The sequence below is a fragment of the Neopsephotus bourkii genome, unplaced genomic scaffold, assembly GCF_033783945.1.
Source record: "Neopsephotus bourkii isolate Nb327-2 ecotype Australia unplaced genomic scaffold, CSIRO-AGI_Nbou_v1 NB_616, whole genome shotgun sequence".
NCBI classification, from domain to species: Eukaryota; Metazoa; Chordata; class Aves; order Psittaciformes; family Psittacidae; genus Neopsephotus; species Neopsephotus bourkii.
This window is the reverse complement of record NW_026901116.1, coordinates 2,668,790-2,691,721: the sequence shown is the minus strand read 5'-3', so window position 1 is coordinate 2,691,721 and position 22,932 is coordinate 2,668,790. Positions and strand designations below refer to the sequence as shown.

At 50.4% G+C, this 22,932-nt stretch overlaps 2 protein-coding genes across 5 annotated transcripts in view; both read left to right on the top strand.

Moving 5' to 3' along the window:
• The window catches only part of MRPS26 (mitochondrial ribosomal protein S26), a 121,516-nt gene that overhangs the window by 27,683 nt on the left and 70,901 nt on the right, over positions 1–22,932 (top strand). The window lies entirely within an intron of this gene.
• The window catches only part of PTPRA (protein tyrosine phosphatase receptor type A), a 110,503-nt gene that overhangs the window by 27,608 nt on the left and 59,963 nt on the right, over positions 1–22,932 (top strand). For 3 of the 4 annotated variants that reach the window (XM_061351938.1, XM_061351937.1, XM_061351939.1), the window contains exon 2: positions 20,505–20,571. The exons of the other annotated variant lie outside the window; for it this stretch is intronic. In XM_061351938.1, the coding sequence (XP_061207922.1) occupies positions 20,505–20,571 (67 nt within the window). The remainder of the gene's footprint in view (positions 1–20,504; positions 20,572–22,932) is intronic. 4 annotated transcript variants of the gene reach the window in all.

Sequence of the window (22,932 nt, the reverse complement as noted above, 5' to 3'; positions counted from 1 at the left end):
ATTGTACCCCTGGTTGGTCTTCATGAGTATGGTCTTCTTAGGCTGGGGGTTGTCTTTGTTTTGATGCAAACTTGCATGGATCCAGTATTTTCTCTTCATTTCCTTTCATTTTCAGAACTCTGATCTGTGCTCTGAGCTGTGCAGAGCTGGGTGTCAGTGTTTGTGCTGGTCTGAAGAAGGCTTTTCCTTATGGCACTTTTATCTTGGTTGTACAAACCCCTGTTAGACTGAAATACACTGAGCTCTGCTATTACCTTGGCACAGATGGGCACATCATTCTGGCATGAGTGGATTATTGAGAAGGGAGAAAGGAGAAACCCAGAGTGTTTCTGAAGAAAGGAAGGTCATGGAGTAAGAAGGAAGGTTATGGAGTAAGAAGGAAGGTGACTTACAACATTAAAACACAACGTCCAGCGGGAGTTCGTAGGCAGTTGCTCTGGTCAAAGCTCTTCCCATGAGGAAAAGCTTGAGGAATGCTCTAAGAAACAGATAAAGATCACCCTGTAACACTTCTTGTTCACTGTTTCAAAGGACACCTTCCAATCAGAACAGGTTTGATGCAGGGATAGTGTTGCTGAGAGCAGCACACCGAGATGTGGCTGTGAATCCCGGTGATGCTTATGAACAAGGTCTTCTCTTCAAGCATTTCTTTCTGCTGTGGCTTTCCCAGATTCCCCTTGTCTGGAGCTGAAGTTTCCATGTGTGCTTTGATACTTCCCTAAAGCCTGCCCATAGGGTCCTGCTGACGCTGGCTGCTTCACCAACTACACCAGTTTATGGTTTCATGTAAAACATCTTTGAACCCTTTGCAGATGTGGAGTGATGCTTCTTGTGCCAAACTGAAGGCAGGCGTTAACTCTTACAGGTGACTAAATGCTTCCCTTGGGAATGGTGCGATACTTAGGGATGTGTTGCAGGTCTGTTTGTGTGTGTATTGAATGAATTTCACGTTCTGTTTTCCTGTGTGTTTGGAGGAGACTCCTATTGGGATCAGCACCTGAATTAAGCCCAACAATGTGCTGAGAAGTGGCCAACCGCCCTTTGTCTTTGGGGCATGCTTTCTCCATAGCTGGAAGGGATTAAGTTCAGTGAGACTAAAGTCAGAGATAGAGAAGAAATGGAGACGTTTCCCTGTGATGCACCCCATGAGTGTTAATAGCCCAGACTCTGTTTATTCCTCAGTTTTTGCTTGTTTGGGAAAAGTCTTTTTGGAGAAGCAAGAGACTGATGAATGTGCTCAGGAAACTGCCAAAATCACACAATCCCAGCCTGGGTTGGGTTGAAGGGACCTTAAAGTTCATTCAGTTCCAACCCCTGCCATGGGCAGGGACACCTTCCACTCGAGCAGCTTGCTCCAAGCCCCTGTGTGCAGCCTGGCCTCGAGCAATACAAGGGATGCAGTACAGGTTTTCCATTGCTTTCACTGAATCCTATCCTTGTGTTTATCAGGAAACTTTGGAATTTAGTTGAAGAAGGAAGGAAAATCTCTTTGTTATTGCAAGGGCCAGGTCAGCATCTTGTGCTGAAATCGCTGTGAGAGCAATTAGAGAACACTTGGGAAGTGGAGAGCTGAGCTAAGCAGAGCCAAGCTGAGCTTGAAGGCTCCCTTGGTTTGAGTGCATCCCTATCAGCAAGGTGCAATGGGACCAGAAACCTTTTCATCAGTGCTTGTAAAGGATAAGAAGACGTATTTCCCAAAGGAGATTTCCCAAAGGTTGGGCTTCTTCCCTAAGGTTTGTTTTCCGAGTAGAAAACCAGATACAGTGGGAAGTGGGTATCTCCAGACAAGTACCTGCAGGCACTGGGGTGCATACCCACATGTAGGGACATGGAATGCTATCCCAAATAGCCCAGAACCTGAGAAAATGGAGATAAAATCAAAAGACAACTGAAGTTAATTGTGCTTCCAGAGCAATTGCAGATTGCTTGGAATGTTGTGGGATTTCTGAGGCCTCCCAGTGCAATTTTGGGCTGATGTTGGGGAGGTTTGGGTGCTGTGGTTGTTAGTGTCTCCCTTGTGACCGTCACCTATTGCTGCCATTGGCTAGTGACAGCTTTTGGGCTGTGGATGGCACAGATGTCACCACCAAAACAGTTATCTCCTATTGCAAGGTCTTTATGTTACTTAGCTCTATGGATCCCTTCATGGAGAAGCCCACACTTGCTCTTTAAACTGCACAAGTTTGGCTTCAGTGTAAGTTTGGGGTTTAGATTAAAAACCAACAAAAAAAGGCATTTTGAGGTGTGATCGGATTGCGTTGTTTTTTCACCCACATACTTTCCCCTTTGTTTCCATCCTCACCAAAACCAGACCTATGTTCTGTGTTTGGAACAATGAGCTTCCTATCCTGGCTTTAAACTTAATGGGTTTTTCCAAACGAACTTCAGAAGAATCATGGGATCCCAGCCTGCTTTGTGTTGGAAGGGACCTTAAAGCTCCTCCAGCTCCAACCCCTGCCACAGGCAGGGACCCCTTCCACTGGAGCAGCTTGCTCCAAGCCCCTGTGTCCAACCTGGCCTTGAACACTGCCAGGGATGGGGCAGCCACAGCTTCTCTGGGCACCCTGTGCCAGCGCCTGAGCACCTTCACAGGGAAGAGCTTCTGCCTAAGAGCTCAGCTCAGTCTCCCCTCTCTCAGCTCAGCTGCATTTATCACCCCTCCATCCCATCTTTTGAACCATGGAGCAATTTCAGCCACATTTGAGCAGCTTCAAAGCCTTCAAATCTTGCAAGTTGTGTGAAAACTGAGCAGCAGGGAGATAGAGCAGAGAGCTCACAACACTCCCCAGGCTCAATGGAAGCTATGCGGTGTAAATTCGCCTCTTAGATCACCCGTGTTTGATTTGCAGGGTGATGACGACACCTCGGTTGAGCTCATGGTGCTATCAAAGCCTCACGTGTGATACAGGATGCTTGTTTCACACCCTCTGTGCTGCATTAACCCCATTGTCCTTCTGGGTGATTTCACCTCTGTTCTCTCAGAGGCACGTGCTGCCTTTTTCACAGGCATTAGCAGAGTTACCAGCAGCTCCTCACCCATCTAAGACGCTGTGTAAATGCTTTGGGTATGTAACGCATCACATTGCAAAGTGTGAAATTGAAGATGCAGCCCTGCTTTAAGGCTTTCGCGCCGTAAGCAGCAGAACTAATGTAGCTCAGCATCCTAATGAGGGAGTGAGTTATCCTTTGGTGCTGTTAGAGGACTGCTGTTGAGCTTCACCCTTCAAACCTCCCTGCCAGGCTGGTATTCCTCTTGAGAAGAGCCTTGAAGGGTCCTTGGCAAAGAACCGGCATCAGCTGCCAGCAAGTGGCAGGAGGGAAAGTTCAACTTGATGGCTTCAGGGAAACAGCCCCAAAATGACATCCTGTATATAATGTGTAAAAGAGCTTGGGTAAGGGAGGAGGAGGGATTGGTGTCCCCAACACAAGAAGGACGTGGAGCTGTTGGAGCGAGGCCGGAGGAGGCCATGGAGATGCTGTGAGGGCTGGAGCAGCTCTGCTCTGGAGCCAGGCTGAGAGAGCTGGGCTGGGGCAGCCTGGAGAAGAGAAGGCTCCTGAAGGGGAGACCTTAGAGCAGCTCCAGTGCCTAAAGGGGCTGCAGGAAAGCTGGAGAGGGGCTTGGGACAAGGGCCTGTAGGGACAGGCCAAGGGGAATGGCTTGAACCTGCCCGAGGGGAGACTGAGCTGAGCTCTTAGGCAGAAGCTCTTCCCTGTGAAGGTGCTCAGGCGCTGGCACAGGGTGCCCAGAGAAGCTGTGGCTGCCCCATCCCTGGCAGTGTTCAAGGCCAGGTTGGACACAGGGGCTTGGAGCAAGCTGCTCCAGTGGAAGGGGTCCCTTCCCGTGGCAGGGGATGGAGCTGGATGAGCTTTAAACCAGTCTCTTGTATGCTCTTCTGCTCTTTACTTGGATGGAGGGCCCCCAAAAGCAAAGAGAGTTTTAATTTAGATGCCCTTAGCTGTGAAATGTGCATTGAAAAATCCCCAAACATGCAAATTCTGCTCTAATTACTGGATTCTCCACATAGAGCTTGTCTATCCTGGGGATGCTCTTCATATGTTCCCACCGAGATAGTGCAATTCCTGCTGTGCAGCACTCGGAGCAGCGCGTTGTCACCCTGTTGATTGGGAACCCAAAGTGTTTTAAGACCCTGATGGGAAATTACAGCAAACAAGAGCTGTTGGCAACCAACTTCCACATCGAAATCCTCCATGAACACAACCCACTACAATTATAGCAGCATTCCCAGGTCAGGAAACCAATGCAGCGAGTGCTGTATTCCTGTGTGTGATATTTATGACACACAATGTTATCTTTGTGATTGTTACGTCTGCTTTGCTGCAGTGCAATTAGGGAGGGGCTGAGGTTAATGGTAATGTTAATGCTGTGCCTGTTCTTAATTTAGAGCCTGAATGCTGTCCTTCAGCAGGGAGTGAGCAACAGAAATCATTCATGCTATTGTGCTGCTGTCACATCTGCGGGTAAGGAGATGGCTGCAGCACAGCCTGAATCAGCTGGGATCACCCAGTATGGTTCATTCATGGTGTGGTTTAGGTTGGAAGGGACCTTAAAGATCATTCAGTTCTCATCTTTGGTGTATTCTCCTGCTAATAGCACACTGGAAAGTTGTGAAGGTCTTAATGGATGGACTTGCTCTGAAACCAAACCTTGTGCTCGGGCAGTGTCTGTCTCTGTAGGCTTCATCCAGCCCAGCTTCAGCTGAGGGAGAGGAACCATCACTGGGTACTTGTTCTGACACAATGACTGTGATTGCAGAGCCCCCCCGTGTGCTGGGTGCACCCCCAGAGCGTGAGCAGCAGCTCAGGGAGGGGATCCTGCCCCTCTGCTGTGCTCTGGGGAGACCCCCCCTGCAGCCCTGATCCAGCTCTGGGGCAGCAGCACAAGAGGGACGTGGAGCTGTTGGAGCGAGGCCAGAGGAGGCCATGGAGATGCTGCGAGGGCTGGAGCAGCTCTGCTCTGGAGCCAGGCTGAGAGAGCTGGGCTGGGGCAGCCTGGAGAAGAGAAGGCTCCTGAAGGGGAGACCTTAGAGCAGCTCCAGTGCCTAAAGGGGCTGCAGGAAAGCTGGAGAGGGGCTTGGGACAAGGACCTGTAGGGCCAGGCCAAGGGGAATGGCTTGAACCTGCCCGAGGGGAGACTGAGCTGAGCTCTTAGGCAGAAGCTCTTCCCTGTGAGGGTGCTGAGGACTCCCCAGTGTTATGCAGATGGATACCCCACGTATTCTGAGTTTTGGTTGAGGAGCACACCTAGGGGAGATTGGCTTGGTTTTGATTCTGCATTGTCTGGTGAGGGCAGCAGAAGGGGAGGAGAACTCCTGCAGCCTCCAGGATCAGGTCCTGCTGCTGCTGGTGAATCTCACAGGACTGCCTTTACCATAGGGAAGTTCAACTGCTGGTGATCCTCAGCTTCCAAACGCATTGAAATCCATCTTTTTGCACCAATTTCAGGTTAGAAAGACATTTAAGTGCCCGTTTCTTTGTCTAGAAACTGCCATGTCACAGCCATCTCCGGGTGGCTGCAGAGGAAACACACGCAACCACGCTGCCCAGGATCCAGCTTCAGCACTCAGCTCACAATAAAAAGCTTCTTTGCTAAAGCCCGTTTGTGGCCACCGCAGCAGAGGCTCAGGAAGCACCAAAAGGCTTGGCTTAATTTTAGAAGCAAAGCAAAACCCAACTTCAGAGAGCGCTTTTGGCGTTGGACTTCCTCAGTTGAGGCCTCCAAGCCCTTTGCAAGAGTGAGAAGCATCCCCCGGGGCCGCAGCCATCCTGGGGTTGTGGATTGAATGACTTCAGGATCTTTTTTTGGTGTCATTTGTGACTTTAGCTTTAATTTATTGCCTCCTCTGTCAACCACAGATATGTTTGTTATTCACAATGACATGGCCAAAAGAAAAAAGGGGGGAGGAAAGAGAGCTTTATTTGGATTTTGAAGTCATTCTTGCTCTTGGCCGTGCTGTTTGTTGCAATGAAATGCTTTGAGAAGGCTCATGGAGAAAGCTGGGATGGAAGAGCTCAGCAGGACACGTGATGGCAGCAGTGGAGTGAGCCCAGGGAAGGGTGAGAATGAAGGTTTCCTGCCTTCAATGGGACTGGTTAGTGCAGCATTCACCCAAGTCAATTCTGTACATGGAATATTATAACATTATAGCTGTGTCCTCAGCATAAGGAGGACATGGAGCTGTTGGAGCAAGTCCAGAGGAGGCCATGAGGATGCTCAGGGGCTGGAGCACCTCCTGTGTGAAGATTGGCTGAGAAAGTTGGGGCTGTTCAGCCTGGAGAAGAGAAGGCTGCGTGGAGACCTCAGAGCAGCCTTCCAGTATCTGATAGGGATGCTGGGGAGGGACTCTTCATTAGAGACTGCAGTGATAGGACAAGGGGCAACGGGTTCAAACTGAAACAGGGGAAGTTTAGATTGGATATAAGGAGGAAATTCTTTCCTGTGAGGGTGGTGAGGCACTGGAATGGGTTGCCCAGGGAGGTTGTGAATGCTCCATCCCTGGCAGTGTTCAAGGCCCGGTTGGACAGAGCCTTGGGTGCCCTGGTTTAGTGTGAGGTGTCCCTGCCCATGGCAGGGGGTTGGATCTGGATGATCTTAAGGTCCTTTCCAACCCTAACTATTCTATGATTCTGAGTTGATTTTTGTAGGGGTAGACAAATCACATCTCCAAAACTGCCATCATTTCAACATCCAGCACAACCCTGCAGCTCTTGGCTTTGAGGAGTGACCTGAATCAATGATCTCAGCCCAGGCTCCCTTCCACCATGGGCTGTTAGATGGTGAGTGAACCCACTACATCAAAGGAGATGCTCAGTGCACACCTGGGGTGCAGGTCCTTTGTACCTCTCTGCCCTTCCGTGAGCACGCTCCCCATGCTCCCTGTGCTGCAGAGAGCTGGTGTTGACAGCCTTCCTCTTCCTCTCTCCATCCCATGGCTTGGGAAGCAGTTGTACCTCATGGGTACAGCATGATGGGTTGTGGCAGCCTCAGGAAAGTCCCACTCCCTGCTGCTGCTGTTTAAAATAGGGAATAAAGGGCTGTATCTTCCAAAGGAGAAGGTTGTGGAGGTGATGCTTGCATGCACATCACTCTGTTCGAGGTGGTCACATTATATCCATTGAAGCTGTCTCTGCTCCTGATGCCCTTCTCATCCTCTGAAGTCTAAAGGCTTTTGTGCGGTGTTTAAGGAAGGACTGATGTGCTTGGAGGTCTTTTGGCACCATGGGTTTCCAGTTGGGATACAGTTGAGCATCAGGCTACAGGTAATCCATAGAATGGGTGCAAAAGGGATCAGGGTTTGCATAAATCAAGAGATTGATGCAGCAGCATGGTGTGATTGCTGGAAAAAATCATTGGGATATCAAGGATAACAGGAACAGGAGTGCTGAGGATATGGGATTGTATTTACATTAAAAAGAGCTTTCCTTTGCCTTCGTTATGGATGTTAGGGAATGGCGTGTGGACAGGATTGCGGAGTCTGGGCACCTATAGCAGGAAAGCTTCCAATAGGTATTTCCAGGGTGAATTGAGATTATGGGAGAGATAAAACAGTTCAGCTCTCAGTGTCCCGAGGTTCCCTGGCAGAGGGGAATAAGCTGGAATTCTGGGTTTAGAGGGAGCAGCCAGGGGGGAGTTATCAGGAAGCTGAAGCTGGAAGTCCAGGATTACTGCGGGGATATTTGCTCCTGGTGAGCAGATCCATGGGATGTGCAATGGTGGTTGGAGAAGCATGGAACAGCAATGCCGGATGCGGGGCAGATATCCACATGTTGGTTAATGGAACCACCTAAACCTCAGTGCTTAAGCCAGTTCTGCAGGGAGAAGAGGTGGAGAAGCCAAACCTGGGAGGAGCTTTGATACCCAGCGATGAAAAGCTGCTTCCTGGGTCTGATACAAGGATGGATCCTGGAGGTCGGAGCACCGCAGGGACCTGGGCTGTCCTGTTGGGAGCTGCATTCCCTTTGCACTGGGTGCTCCCTGTTACTTCACTGGGGTTATGACTTCCTGGTGAGCACATGGAGGGGTGGGATGGGGAAGGAAGTGATACTTGCTTCTTTGCACTCCATTTCCAAGCCCTGCAGATGAAAGGCTGGCTCTGAGAGCTCAGAGTCACCAGAGCCCATAGGAGTAACACTCTTCAGAGACAATCCTTGCCAGGTACATGGGGTGGAAGTAACCTGGAACGTGGCACTTGGGGTGTGACAGAGGAAGATTGTGACCCATCCGGTTTGCTTTGGTAACCGAAAAGGGCTTCTTGCTTTATTTTAACCTTTTTGTGTTATTTAACCGAGGGTTTTAGATGGGGTTTGGGTGTTCCCAAGGCTCTCGCTGCTGCCTGGATGGAGCTGGGCTCTGTTTGCACAGAGCCCTGTTTCCCTTCACACAGTTGCAATCAGGCAGGAAACGGGTTTCTTGTCTGCTGAGCCAGCCTGGGTTTCTCGACAGCAAAGCTCCCTCCTTGCTCTCACCCTGCTTCCCACTGGGAATGGTTCCAGCTCTGCAATTCCTCCGGAGCGATACGAAGCCAAAGCTTTCTGTCCCTAAACCCCCTGGCTCTGCACAATGCAACGTGGGGTTTTCCTACCTTTACACCTCAGATCAAGCACCGTTCCCTGCCTCTTTTCCTATCACTGTACAAACTGTGGCTGTCACACCCACCGGCTTCCTTTTAGCTTTTACTCAAGAGCTGGACTCCGGGTGCCTTGAATAAAGCGGTTTCTGCTGGGATGTGGCTTTCCTCCTGGCATGACCAGACTCTCAATGTGACATTCAGAGCTGTAAAACACTCCCTGACAATAGCTGGTGTTGTTCAAAGAGTGGCATAAATAATCAAGGGGTTTTTTTTTCACCCTTCTCTTTTTTAATGCAAGAAGAATAACATCTCCCCAGGCTGGGCAGGGAGGAGGCTGTGTGCACGCACAAGGGTGGAGCATGAAGGGAATATAAGGAAAAGGGGGACTTTAGGTTGGTACCTTGGATGTTTTCAGCATCATGGTGCTGGGATGGCTCTTCAGTCATAGAATGGTTTGGGTTCGACCTTAAAGCTCCTCCAGCTCCAATCCCTGCCACAGGCAGGGACCCCTTCCACTGGAGCAGCTTGCTCCAAGCCCCTGTGTCCAACCTGGCCTTGAACACTGCCAGGGATGGGGCAGCCACAGCTTCTCTGGGCACCCTGTGCCAGCGCCTCAGCACCCTCACAGGGAAGAGCTTCTGCCTAAGAGCTCAGCTCAGTCTCCCCTCGGGCAGGTTCAAGCCATTCCCCTTGGCCTGTCCCTACAGGCCCTTGTCCCAAGCCCCTCTCCAGCTTTCCTGCAGCCCCTTTAGGCACTGGAGCTGCTCTAAGGTCTCCCCTTCAGGAGCCTTCTCTTCTCCAGGCTGCCCCAGCCCAGCTCTCTCAGCCTGGCTCCAGAGCAGAGCTGCTCCAGCCCTCGCAGCATCTCCATGGCCTCCTCTGGCCTCGCTCCAACAGCTCCACGTCCCTCTTGTGTCCTCCTGCCGTGTGGTCCTGTGGAAAGCCTGGCTCCCTTCTGCCTGACCTCCTTGGAGATGCTCAGGTCCCTTTCTTGCCTGGTGCCAGCAGCTTTGTGTGCCCAGACAGAAACAGGCACAAATCTATTTGGATTTGTGCAGCTATCACTTACAAGCTTTTCCTTGTGTTCCCATGTGCACCTGGGTCCATCCCACCTCCGTTGTATTGATAGATCAAAAGCAGGGGGTGAAACATCACTGCTTCCACTTAATTCTTGGCTTTCTCAACTTAGAATCAGCCAAGTTAGAGTTAAAGTTAAAATTTTGATGAAGAAGCCACCAAAAAAGTAGCATTTGGGTAAAATCTCATCCCAGATCCTCAGCTCAGGGTCTGGGACTCTCCTTTTCTATGGCTTCAGTAGAAAATACATTGGGTTCATTTTCTGCTTCCAATCTATACATTCATTGCTGTCCATACACCCAGTAGGTGATGTGATACCAGCATCATTTTGTCAGTGAGGCACCTTTTCAGTGCTGGGACCTGAGTATGGGGGAGAGCAACTGATTCCATCCTTTTGTCATCAACATCATCTTTATATCCTGTAATTCTTTCCCTACATCAGGATTATCAGCACTGGAGCATTAATTCCCCTAAAACTATGGAAATCAATCCCTGAAATAAATGTGGATAAGGGGAGGGAAAAGCTTTAGTGCATCTTTTACACTGAGGCTGACCCCCACCTCATCCATTCTAACCGCATCTTTGTACACACTGATTTAAATATGCTTATTTCAACCAGGAGTGTGTTGGAAACCCAAGATTACACTGAATGAGACCCCTGCCGTCACTGTGGCCGTGCACAGACTCTGCTCAGCACGTGATATGGGTATCAATGAGCCCCGGAGGTTTTGTCTCAGGGCTGGATTAGGCACCGTTGCTACTGGTAACTGCTGGGCTGGGAGCAGCAGGGCCTTTCCCCATGGAATGCACCAGCGAGGCCTGGGAACCCAACGGGGTGGGGAGGACGTGCCCTGTGCAGCATCCCTGAATCATGGCATGGTTTGGGTTGGAAGGGACCTTAAAGCTCCTCCAGCTTCAACCCCTGCCACGGGCAGGGACCCCTTCCACTGGAGCAGCTTGCTCCAAGCCCCTGTGTCCAACCTGGCCTTGAACACTGCCAGGGATGGGGCAGCCACAGCTTCTCTGGGCACCAGCACCTCAGCACCCTCACAGGGAAGGGGAGCATCAACGTCCCTTAGTGTCTGTTAGTGTGTTTATAGATGCTTAATGCTCCTTTGCCCTCTGACAGCATCAAGAGGAAGCTTTTGCGTCTGGGATTTGCTGTGGGTTGAGATATTCTTACCTTCATTTTACTTTTGAAAGTCCCTTCATGTGGGATTCATACCCCATGAAGGCTGTGTTGTAGCCAGGATGCAGATGGGTTTTAGCCCCGCTGCCTGCACAGGCATTCTCAGTCCCGGAGCGAACAGCAGTGGGTTTTTAATGGGATGTCACACAAAAGCAGCTCATGGTCGGTGTGAGCCGCTTTCTGCTGCTGGGGGGGGAAGCAGCAGCCTTGTTCTCTTGCCTTTCTCTGACTCTATTGAAGTGGCTCCTGTCAATCACCAGTGCCTTTATGGGAGCGCGTGGGTTCAAGCTGCGGAATCATCCCTGTGTCAGCGCTGGAGCCGTGCCTGCGCAGCTCGCTGATGGTGCATGGAGGTGCCATGTGCTGGCGTTTCTGCAGAGTCACTTTTGCCTGTCAGAGGTGTGGCAATAGGTACAGCAGGAAAACAGTGCCCTGTCAGAGGGGATGGCTCAGGCAGAGGTGGGGAAGGGCAGGATGGGTTCAAGCACCCCAGAGCTCTGCTCTGTGTCAGAGCAGTTCTTTGCCTTAAGAAAACAATCCCAGTGTGGGAGTTGCTGCCATCCCATAAACGCTTTCTAGATGAGATCTGATGCAAGTGACAGGCTGAGAGAGCTGGGCTGGGGCAGCCGGAGAAGAGAAGGCTCCTGAAGGGGAGACCTTAGAGCAGCTCCAGTGCCTAAAGGGGCTGCAGGAAAGCTGGAGAGGGGCTTGGGACGAGGGCCTGTAGGGCCAGGCCAAGGGGAATGGCTTGAACCTGCCCGAGGGGAGACTGAGCTGAGCTCTCAGGCAGAAGCTCTTCCCTGTGAGGAGCTGTTAGAAAACTGCTGTGCTTTGGAGCCCATCAGTGCCAGCAACAGCTGAGGACAAGAAAGCAGACTTCAAGTGCCAAGACGTTACAGGTCTCAGATGATGACCTCAAAAGATGCAGAGGGACGTCTGGGCTGAATAAGGGTAAAAAGTGTGCTCAGAGGGAGATCCCCATTCCCACACAGCACCAGGAAGCTCCAAGAAGGCAGGTGGGGAGGAAAAGACCTTCCTGAGGTGTGCAGAAATATTCTGGATTCTCCCAAATCCTACTGCAAGCAGAAAGGCTTTCTAGAGGAGTAAGGAGGTGAGGAGCACACATTCAGAGCTGTTCCTCTCCTCTAAGGCTGTAGCATTTAAACAGCAGAGCGCTGGTGGCTTGGAAACCTGCTTCTGAAGAGTTAAACTGGGGTTCTGGAGACTGGCATGATGAAAATTCTGGAAGAGGACATTTAAATTGCAGGGAAAGCCGAGCTCGTCCAACTGGATCGTCAGGCCGCAGGTTCCCCCAGAGAGGGCTTTGATTTTCCAGCACAACACCCAAAATTCGCTCCTGCTTTTAGAGCACACATGTGGAATCACGCTCCCTATTGCACAACGCGGCTGGAGGAGTAATTCCAGGTATCATAGAATCACAGGATCCCAGTCTGGTTTGGGTTGGAAGGGACCTTAAAGCCCCTCCAGCTCCAACCCCTGCCACAGGCAGGGACCCCTTCCACTGGAGCAGCTTGCTCCAAGCCCCTGTGTCCAACCTGGCCTTGAGCACTGCCAGGGATGGGGCAGCCACAGCTTCTCTGGGCACCCTGTGCCAGCGCCTCAGCACCCTCACAGGGAAGAGCTTCTGCCTAAGAGCTCAGCTCAGTCTCCCCTCGGGCAGGTTCAAGCCATTCCCCTTGGCCTGTCCCTACAGGCCCTTGTCCCAAGCCCCTCTCCAGCTTTCCTGCAGCCCCTTTAGGCACTGGAGCTGCTCTAAGGTCTCCCCTTCAGGAGCCTTCTCTTCTCCAGGCTGCCCCAGCCCAGCTCTCTCAGCCTGGCTCCAGAGCAGAGCTGCTCCAGCCCTCGCAGCATCTCCATGGCCTCCTCTGGCCTCGCTCCAACAGCTCCACATCCCTCTTGTGCTGCTGCCCCAGAGCTGGACACAGCATAAATGCTTCTATGATCCTAATATGCAGTCACCCTAGTTCTGGTGCTTCTGTACATCCCCACCACTGTTTCTAACCTCCATTCATCCTGTCTAACCCAACTTAGGATTTCATCCCTCCCAGTAATTCATTACCCCCCCACCACCCCAAAATAACCAGTTTTCCTGTATCTGCATCACCTGTGGCTCTGTTCCACCCCATGCAGACACCAAACCCTGGCTGAACACATGAACACAAGCTCAGGTGAAAGGGTTTTGTTTGAGCACTTTCTCTCACCCTGGCACACCTGATAAGAACCAGCAGCATCAACACACCCAGAGATAAACCAGAGGGGTTCAACCCTCCAAACCCCAATGACACATCCTGAAGGAGGAGGGGAAGCCAAATCCATAAGGAAAACACGCTGTGTGTAACCAGACTGTTTCCCTTGGCTGCGTTCCTTCCCTCGCTGTATCGCATGTGCACGTAGGGATCATTCCCTTGTGTTTTCTGAGCTACCTTCTGGCTCTGCTCCCCTGGATGGGCACTCAACAATGTTCTCCAGGTTGCTGCCAAAATGCAAGGCTCATGGTTTCTTAAGAATGCTGGAAAATCAGGGAGTCATGGAATGGTTCATGTTGGAATGGACCTTAAAGCTCATCCAGTTCCAGCCCTGTGCCACGGGCAGGGACCCCTTCCACTAGAGCAGCTTGCTCCAAGCCCCTGTGTCCAACCTGGCCTGGATGCAAAGAGATAGGACAAAGATGTTTGAAAGGAGATATCCTTTATGAATAGAAGTGATATAGTTGGGGAAAATACCCACCCAGTCATGCAGAGGTGGGCACCAACCCCAAGAGCCATGTCTTGGGAAGCCTGTGGATGCACAACTCTTATGCAAGAGGCGTTCACCAGTGATGATTTGATAGTCAAATATGGGACCGTATGGGTATAAGTGAGGGTGCGGAGGTGCTGTCACTGGATCACATTGCCCAGAGCAGCTGTGGCTGCCCCATCCCTGGCAGTGCTCAAGGCCAGGTTGGACACAGGGGCTTGGAGCAAGCTGCTCCAGTGGAAGGGGTCCCTGCCTGTGGCAGGGGTTGAAGCTGGAGGAGCTTTAAGCTCCCTTCCAACCCAAACCAGGCTGGGGTTCTATGATTCAGGTTTGGGAATCCCTTTCATATCATTGAGTCCAACCAGTCAGTTGCCTTGGTCAGAAGCCCAGGACCACTTCACCTTCTGAACACCCCCATCTTGTTGAGTTGTTGTGAAGCAGCCAGGGCCTTTCTTCACTCACCATCACTCCTTTAGCTCTTGTTTGCTGGATGAAAGAGCCACCAACAGGCAGAACTGCAGGAACCCCCGGCGTTGGCTGCTGTCGTGCCTGGTGGTGGTACCTCCAGCCCAGCAAACAGTCAGGTAGAGTCAATAGGGTGGATGCTTTAAATTCCTTCTTTACGAGAAAGCAGATAACGATTGGATGCTGTCCCGTTTTCAGGCTGGGAATTGTTTGCCAGGCTTGAATTACAGGAATTGCTGCGGCGAGGCAGTGCCTTTGTGCCCTGAACTGGGAGCTGGCAGCCTCACACGCTGGGTCCCCGCGTCGTGCTCCCCTCACAAACAATCACAGACACTGTTTGTGGTGGAAACAAACCCGGACTGATCTTGGGCTGTAAAGGGAAATAAAACAGTGAAGAATAACTTTGTTGAATGTGGGGTTTAGATCTCGCTGTGTTCCCTTCCTCAGCAGGAGGAACTGTTCACACCGATGGTGCTGCCAGCTCGTGTTTTGGCCTTTCCTTTTTGAACTGATTTGGTGTGGAAAGTCTTTGGACAAAGCCTTTTCCCATAGCTTTGGCTTAGTTGCAACCCAAAAGCAAGCTGCTGGTGACAGCCTTTAGTTGTCACCAAAGGGTGGAGAGAAGAGGTTTTAAAGCTGCTGCTGTGATGATGTATTTGGGGTTCAGAGGGGCTTGGGAATCACTGGGTGCTAAGGTACTGATGCTGGCCCGTGCCAGGATCCTTATTACTTCTCAGGAAACATAGGGTTGTGGTGCTGCTGGTGATGCTCAGCTCCACCTCAGGGGCTAAAGGTAGTTCTGGTGTTGTAGTTCACCTCCCTCCTCCTCCTCCTGGGTACCAGAGGATGCTCCTGCAGTCGTGCCATTTCCCTACCAAACTGGTCACCAGTTCAGCTGCCAGATGGGATCATTATGGTGAGAAATCTGACCTGCGGGACTTGAGCCGTCTCCCTTCGAGGGAATTCACGCTTGGTTTAGTTTCCCTTATCCAGGCAGGAGTTTTCCCTCCGACAGACGTGCTGGCACTTTGCCTGGCTATAAAACATGGAGCAGAGGAGCCCCAAGCACTAACCTAGTACTAAAAGCTGTAAAATGAATCAACTTTGGGCAAACCATATGGTAACGTTCACTGTGGCACAGGTGAGAGCAAATACAGTATGTTCAGTGCAGCACGAAGGAAAAATAATCAGTTGTCAGAGAGTAATGGTGCTGGAATTGCAACCCCTCCCACATGGAAGGGTTTAAAGCCTTTCACCTCAGTGTTCTTGCTCTTTTATACAGCTTTGCTGCTCTGACTTTGAGATGAGATCTTAGGCCATGGAGATGCTACAAGGGATGGAGCAGCTCTGCTCTGGAGCCAGGCTGAGAGAGCTGGGCTGGGGCAGCCTGGAGAAGAGAAGGCTCCTGAAGGGGAGACCTTAGAGCAGCTCCAGTGCCTAAAGGGGCTGCAGGAAAGCTGGAGAGGGGCTTGGGACAAGGGCCTGTAGGGACAGGCCAAGGGGAATGGCTTGAACCTGCCCGAGGGGAGACTGAGCTGAGCTCTTAGGCAGAAGCTCTTCCCTGTGAGGGTGCTGAGGCGCTGGCACAGGGTGCCCAGAGAAGCTGTGGCTGCCCCATCCCTGGCAGTGTTCAAGGCCAGGTTGGACACAGGGGCTTGGAGCAAGCTGCTCCAGTGGAAGGGGTCCCTGCCCGTGGCAAGGGTTGGAGCTGGAGGAGCTTTAAGGTCCCTTCCAACCCAAACCAGGCTGGGATTCTATGATGATTACCTACACTAGATAGACCTGGTCGTGTTTGGCTACTGAACTGAATCTCAAAGAGCAGAAGCTGTCACTTGCAGTTCCTCCGTTATCTTTATCCGTTCAATCAGTAAGATTTACTTGGGGTTTTTTCCTTTTAGGTCAGGGATCACCAAGGATACTCTGTCCCCAGTCCCAGTGAGCATCCCAGCCTCTGTTGCATTCAGGTGGGGATTGGAAGGGGTACAGTGCAGTGGCTCTATTCTTTGTGATAACTTGCTTCTTCACATTAGATTTGATAAAGCAAAGTGCTAGGGATTTGAGTCTGCTGCTCTTTATTTGTCTCCCATGCACCTTGGTGTTTGCACTGTGGTGGTCTTTCGAGGAGCCTGTCTCTGCCCCCATCTATCAGTCACCCCATTTCATGCATCACAAGGAAGGTTTGGATGTGCTCTTTAAGAAATAGACTTATTTTTCGAGGGCAGCATCATAGCTTAATAAAGGACCCAGATGAAGCAAACCCCACCAGGTCTCCTCACCCCTTCTCCTCCATTACTTAGCCTTGCCTTGAGTCCTGCTTGCCACAGAGGGATGCTGGTAGCATCTCAGCATCACTTCGGATGCAGCAGCTCACTTGCGCTGTCCCAGAGGATTGTGGCAGCTTGCAAACACTCTCAGTGCAATCAGCCATCCCAATTAGCATAATGATGCTGCCTAATTTATGCACAAATTGCCCTCATTTATGTGTGTGGATACCTATGATTAAACCAAGCACAGGTGGAGCAGGGTTTGGTCTCAACCCAACCATGCAAGCATGATGCTGTGTCCACCAGCTCCAGAATTCCTTCTCCACGTTACTAAAGCATGGAGCTGTGCATTGTTTCCTCTGGTAGCCCATTGGGGTGCAGGGCAGGATGAAACTCGTGGCAGGAGGTAAGAGAGTAAAAGATTCCAGTGCTGAGATTTGCATGGATTAAAGGCAGGTTTAATTTGCTTGGATGCACTTGGCTTCCAGGTGGATTATGCCGGCAGGAGGATTTGGGGCTGTCTCGCCAGCTAATGCCTTTTAGTTTCATTATTCCAACAAGAGATGGAGGCCACCTTTGCTGACCCCAAATCCCCAATGTCTTTGTATGTAATGTTTTCTACCATTCCTGTTTTTGCTTAGCAAGCCTGCTGTTGTTTTCTGATCCCACCCAGTGCAGCCATTCCCAAAGCACTTTCTCAGTGGGGTTATTCCAAAAGAGACCTCTGAGGTTGTGAGCTTGTGCTCCTTGGTTTCATCAAAGAAATGGTGTTGTGCATGAAGTTGTTGAGCAGGGTGAACCAGCACGGAAATCACTGGATCATGGAATCATTTAGGTTGGAAAAGACCTCTAAGATCATCAAGTCCAACCGTTCGCAAGCATTGCCAAGGCCACCACTAACCCATGTCCTGAAGCACCACATCCATGCATCTTTCAGACACCTCCAGCAAAGAGTACACCCATCCAAGCCATGAGCAGCCAGTTCCTCCAGGAGAATGCTGTGGGAAAGTGTAGGTAGGCAACATCCACAGCCCTTCCATGATCCAGAGGGTGCTCAGGCATTGGAACAGGCTGCCCAGGGCAGGGCTGCAGTCACTGTCCCTGCAAGTGTTCACACAGCGTGGAGACGAGGCCTCAATGCCATGGGTTAGTGGTGGCCTTGGGATAAAGGTTGGACTTAAAGTCTTTCCAACCCAGTTGGCTGGGATTCTCCTGCCAGCCTTCCTTCCTGTTGATGTGCTACAACAGTGTAGACGTTTACCTGGTTAAATTCCTTTCAACCAAACGTATATAACTAACACATCGTATAATGATTCCAAATAACAGTGATGCTGTTCCCAAGGCTGGTGAGCTGCATCCAGGGCTTCCACAGCCAGCTGCCTGCCCTGGATCCTCAGGATACCATGGATTTGGAGGATGATCTGGCAAGGATGGTGGAGAGGGACTCTTCATTAGGGACTGTAGTGAGAGGACAAGGGGTGATGGGTTCAAACTGAAACAGGGGAAGTTTAGATTGGATATAAGGAGGAAATTCTTTCCTGTTAGGGTGGTGAGGCACTGGAATGGGTTGCCCAGGGAAGCTGTGAATGCTCCATCCCTGCCAGTGTGCAAGGCCAGGTTGGACATAGCCTTGCATGAGCCATCCCTGCTCGTGGCAGGGGGGTTGGAACTGGTTGATCTTAAGGTCCTTTCCAACCCAAACCATTCCATGATTCTGTAAGAGGTTTACATTGATGGCACACTGGGGCTTAGTGGGCTCAGGGCAAGGCAGATGAGTGGAAAGGCTGGTGTGTGGCTGGGGGCTGGGTAAGCCCAGTGTTGGCCACACCACCTCCCTTCAGCTGTGCCGTACACTTGCTCCATGTGCAAACTGTGTGACTGGTTGCTAAGAACAGATGTGGATGCAAGATGTTCCTGTTAGCATGTGTAACCTCAGATGTTTCTGTTCTCACGTACTGCTCCTTACCTGTCAGAGGAACGAGGTTTATGAGTCACTGCAAGTCATGCATCGTGAATTGCTCTCTTCTTCTGTTACTGATCTGTTTTTACAGCCAGCTGAAGACACAGCCTGCTCCGAACCCATTCAAACGTGTCACATTGACTTTCGGAAGCTTTTATAAGCTCTTTAGTTTTCATTCTGCCTTTGCAGTTGCTTTTTTTCCGTGCCTCCCAGTGTGTTTTCCCTTCAGTGAGATGTTGTCCTTGCCCTACAAGGAGCTGTGAACGTACACTGCGTGTGTCCTGCCCCGAGCTTTGTGACAACGCAGCTTCACTCTGATTCCCTTTTAACTCAGGCAGTGCTAAGTACAACAGGGAAGGGAGTCATATAGAGTCATAGATTGGTTTGGGTTGAAGGGACCTTAATGCTCATGCAGTTCCAGCCCCCTGCCATGGGCAGAGACACCTATCACTAGAGCAGCTTGCTCCAAGCCCTGTCCAACCTGGCCTTGAGTAGATTAACCATGTAAGTACTGACAGCACAGTTGCCTGTGCCAAATTCCCTATCTCTACCCATTTGTTTTAAATGCATGGAGCTAACTGAAGGATGGAAGGCCATTGCACAGGAAAGAGAGGATGGGCTGAAGGCTGGATTGCATACAGCAGCCTCCAAACCCCTCTGTCCCAGGACAGCAGCATCACTGGGAGGTGATGGAAACACTGAATCTTAAGGAAGAAAACACAAGTGGTATGGAGGGACCAGGGGGTTTGGCACATGTGTGGGTCCCTTGCTTTGGACCAGAGACAAGAGAAAGCAGAAGCCGACAGGGAAGTCACCCACTTCTTCCTCCCTGCCACATCCAGTGGCTTTAATCTCTCTCAACTTAGCTTCAAATGGCAGTGGCTGGTGCTCGTGGTCTGCTGGGGTTAAGCAGCTATTCTGCAGCCTTCAGAGCAGATGTGATCCCTGGGTCTCGCTGCTTTGAAGCTCCTGGTTCTATCACACTCAACTAAATCAGCTTTTTGCTTCTCTGTGGAGGTGAAACTCCGCCTTTTGTGCCCATCTGATTGAAGTGCTGAGGCTTGTCTAATTGAACGAGTGCTCGAGTCCGCACTTGAGTAGGATGAAAAGCAGCGAGGAGATCACCCAGGGATTATGTCTGAGCTCCGCAGCTACTTGGCACTGATAGAGCAGATGGCTGGGTCACATCCTGCCCACGGCTGGGGAGGAAAGCCTTCCGTAGGGAAAAAGAGATTAATTTGATGGAATTTATTCACCCCTGAATCTACAAGTGCCGCAGGTCTCTACTTTTGTACTTTACAGCATCAGCCCAGATGGGATTAGTGAAAGGAGGGGTTGGTTCTGCAAAGTGCTGCAAGGAGCCCGCTGCTGCCTTGAAGCTGGTGTAGGTGAAAGAGATTTGGGAGGGAAAATGGAGATTCAGAGGATGGGAGAGACTTGGTTTGCCCTAGGATCAACCAGACACAGCCATGAGTGATCCATGAGCCCCTGTGATGCGGCTTTGCTGATGGAGCAAGGAATCCAAGTCCGAGAGCTTCTGGTTTGTGCAGAGCTGTGAGGACATCACAGACATCACTATGGGTCACCTGAACCACAGGGACAAGCTTCAGCCTGTTCTCTATAGGACTGCAATTGATCCTACAGCCAAAGGCTGTATCAAGAGGAGGCTGGGCTTAGGGAAGCACTGGTGGTTGCCTCAGTGGTCCATGGCCATAAGAAATCCTAGTGACCAACATGCAGCTCTCTGGCACCTTCCAGAAGGGTGGGAATAAATGAACATCCACAAACCTGCTTTTCTAACGTGCCATCTGCTTGTTTCTGGGTTAATAACACTCTCATAGGAGACCAGAGTGCCTTCACTGTGATAAATATCACCAATTCTTCTAGCTATAGGCGCTCCTTGACTTGACTTCACCCCATGCAGCAGTGCACAGAGCAAGTGACACTGTGAATGTCAGCCTCTCATGTGTAACTGCTTCTGCCTCTGCCCAAAAGCACTTTTAACCCAGGAAGCCTCCACAATCTCACACCTTCTGTATCTCACAGTTATATTCATGTTTCCAAGTGTGTCTGTAGCCTGAGCCATAAGGAAAAGCTGCATTTGCATGCAGGTAAAAGGAAGCAGAATGACCTTGCCGGCAGCAGATGATGCTGAGCTGGGACTCTTTGGGCTGAAAAGCCTTTTTCTCTGTGTTTATTTGCAGGGGGCACCGCTGGAAGAACCTTTATGGGCTCCCAATGAAGGTGGATGATTTACTGATGATAATTAAGGTAGGAAGAAGTGGTGTTCATTTGGCATCTTGGCATTGGTCCTCTCCTTGTAATAACATCTCCCTGGCCGGTGGCTGGGCAGCAGTGGCTCTATTTTAAGGCTCAGTACACAGCGATGGCAGCACATGGCCAAGGCATTAACTTAAGTTCAAGTGTCCCTTTAAACACAGAGGGAAGGGAAATCTTATTTAAGAGCTACCTGGAACGTAACTAAGTGGAAAAACTCTGACTTCCTGCCCCAAAGGATAATAAGGGCTCTGTTGGAAGGGGAATGGCTCTTATTTGAGAGCACTCAGCACAGGGATTTTCTTGTTCTGCTGAAGCGTGGTGGTTGGGGTGGAATTCAGGTTCTAACTTGCCATCCCACCTAAAAATACATTTTGTTTGTTTATTTTCATCGGGTTGAGCTTCTGTGGAAAGCTGGTCCATCTCCAAATGTGGCAAGAGAGAGCTCCGTCCTTGATTAATGAAATGGAGGAAAATCCCTGATGTTACAACCATGAAAGCATTGGATAAATTTGGAATAGCAACAAGAATGGGTGCTGAGTTAAACTTATTTATAAGTAGGTTTTATGATGCTTGAGTGTCTGGATTCTTGCCTTGCTGGATCAATTCTGCCTCAGTTGTTGTGCTCTGGAGCAGCATCGTGGTGGTGCGACGGTTGCTGCTGCTCTCTGCTTCCTCTTGGAGTAGGAAGGAGAGTCTTGACCGTAGTCACTATATAGACTCCTAAACATGACTCAGCCTTTCCCATTGCAATGAAAAACCCCTTACAAAAGTCATCTTATCTTTACTCAGGCAGGAGAACCTTGTGCTTTGCTCTGCACACTCCTACTGTTCCAATCCAAGCTTGGAAAGGTGGTAGTGGGGTCCCTGAGTTGCCACCATAGTATCAAACCTCTGCAGCCTGCACATACCCAAAATACAGCCAAGTTGGATGTTTGGATTTGGAGCTTGGTGAGGCCAATGTCACAGATAGGATTTTATCCTTGATTTATTCAGCCCCTAACTGTGTAAGGAAGTATGAGGGTGAACGTGGTGTGTGTTATGTGTGGTGTACGTTAACACAGGCTCTGCTTTACACTGCAGTTGGGGTTTACACTTCGTGTTACCATGGGTGGGATGAGTGCTTAGGTTGGTGTTTAGTGTCAGTGAGGAGTTTCCTGGCTGAGAAGGGGAAATTCAAGCTGTAACAAGAGCAAATTCTTTCAATGGAGGTTTAGAGCTCTCTCATGTAGTTGTGCTTTCTGTTTGGCGCGCGATAAGATGCAATCCTGTGGAATTTGCTTGGAGCAGGGATTTGCATGAATTATTGTTTCGTGCAAAAGGAGCATCTGTGCAAAGCGTTCTCCCTGTGCTCCACGGTACCAGAGCACCCAGCAGAGGAGGGATTTGTGTGCCTGAGTGCAGTGGTCAGCTAATGGACAAGTGCCTGGTGGAAGGAAAGATGGAGAAATAGAAACAAAGAGAAGACCTCTTCTGGGCTGTGTGGCAGCATCAGGATCATAGAATCATGGAATGGGTTGGGTTGGAAGGGAACTTAAAGCTCATCCGGTTCCAACCTCTGCCATGGGCAGGGACAGCTTCCACTAGAGCAGCTTGCTCAAAAAGCATCATCATCCCGTTAGGAAAAACTTGGGATAATGGTACTTGGACTCTTGCAGAGTCCAGTTTTGTATTTAGGAAGTGGTTCTTTCCCAATTATAAGGAAGCTCTTCGCTGTGAGGGTGCTGAGGCGCTGGCACAGGGTGCCCAGAGAAGCTGTGGCTGCCCCATCCCTGGCAGTGTTCAAGGCCAGGTTGGACACAGGGGCTTGGAGCAAGCTGCTCCAGTGGAAGGGGTCCCTGCCTGTGGTAGGGGTTGGAGCTGGAGGAGCTTTAAGCTCCCTTCCAACCCAAATCAGGCTGGGATTCTATGATGTAAGTAAAATGCTATCAATCAGAGGAAATAGCATTGAAATAGCAAGGCCCAAAATCATGTCGAAGATGGGAGTAAGCAGTCATTGTGGATGGTCTCTGATTCTGCGCTTTAAGCATTTCCTTTGAAGGGTTTTGTGTTCTCGTGGAGAGATCATTCTGTAAATCAGTAATTAAGCAAATGAGCTCCAGTGTTATCAGCCTGGCTACAACAGCAAGAAGCTGACATTTGGAAGAAACCTGCAAGCTGCAGACTCAAATTATCCAATACCAAAAATGACGGTGTCTCAGAGGAATAGGAGGAGAAATGAAAGAATCCCTTCAAGTCTGGGGGACGTGAAACCAGGTTTTGTGTGGAAAAGGAAGCCTTTTATTTTACTTATCCATGGAGGTTAAACCTGTGATCTTCACTTAAAATCTCATGGAATCATAGAATCCCAGCCTG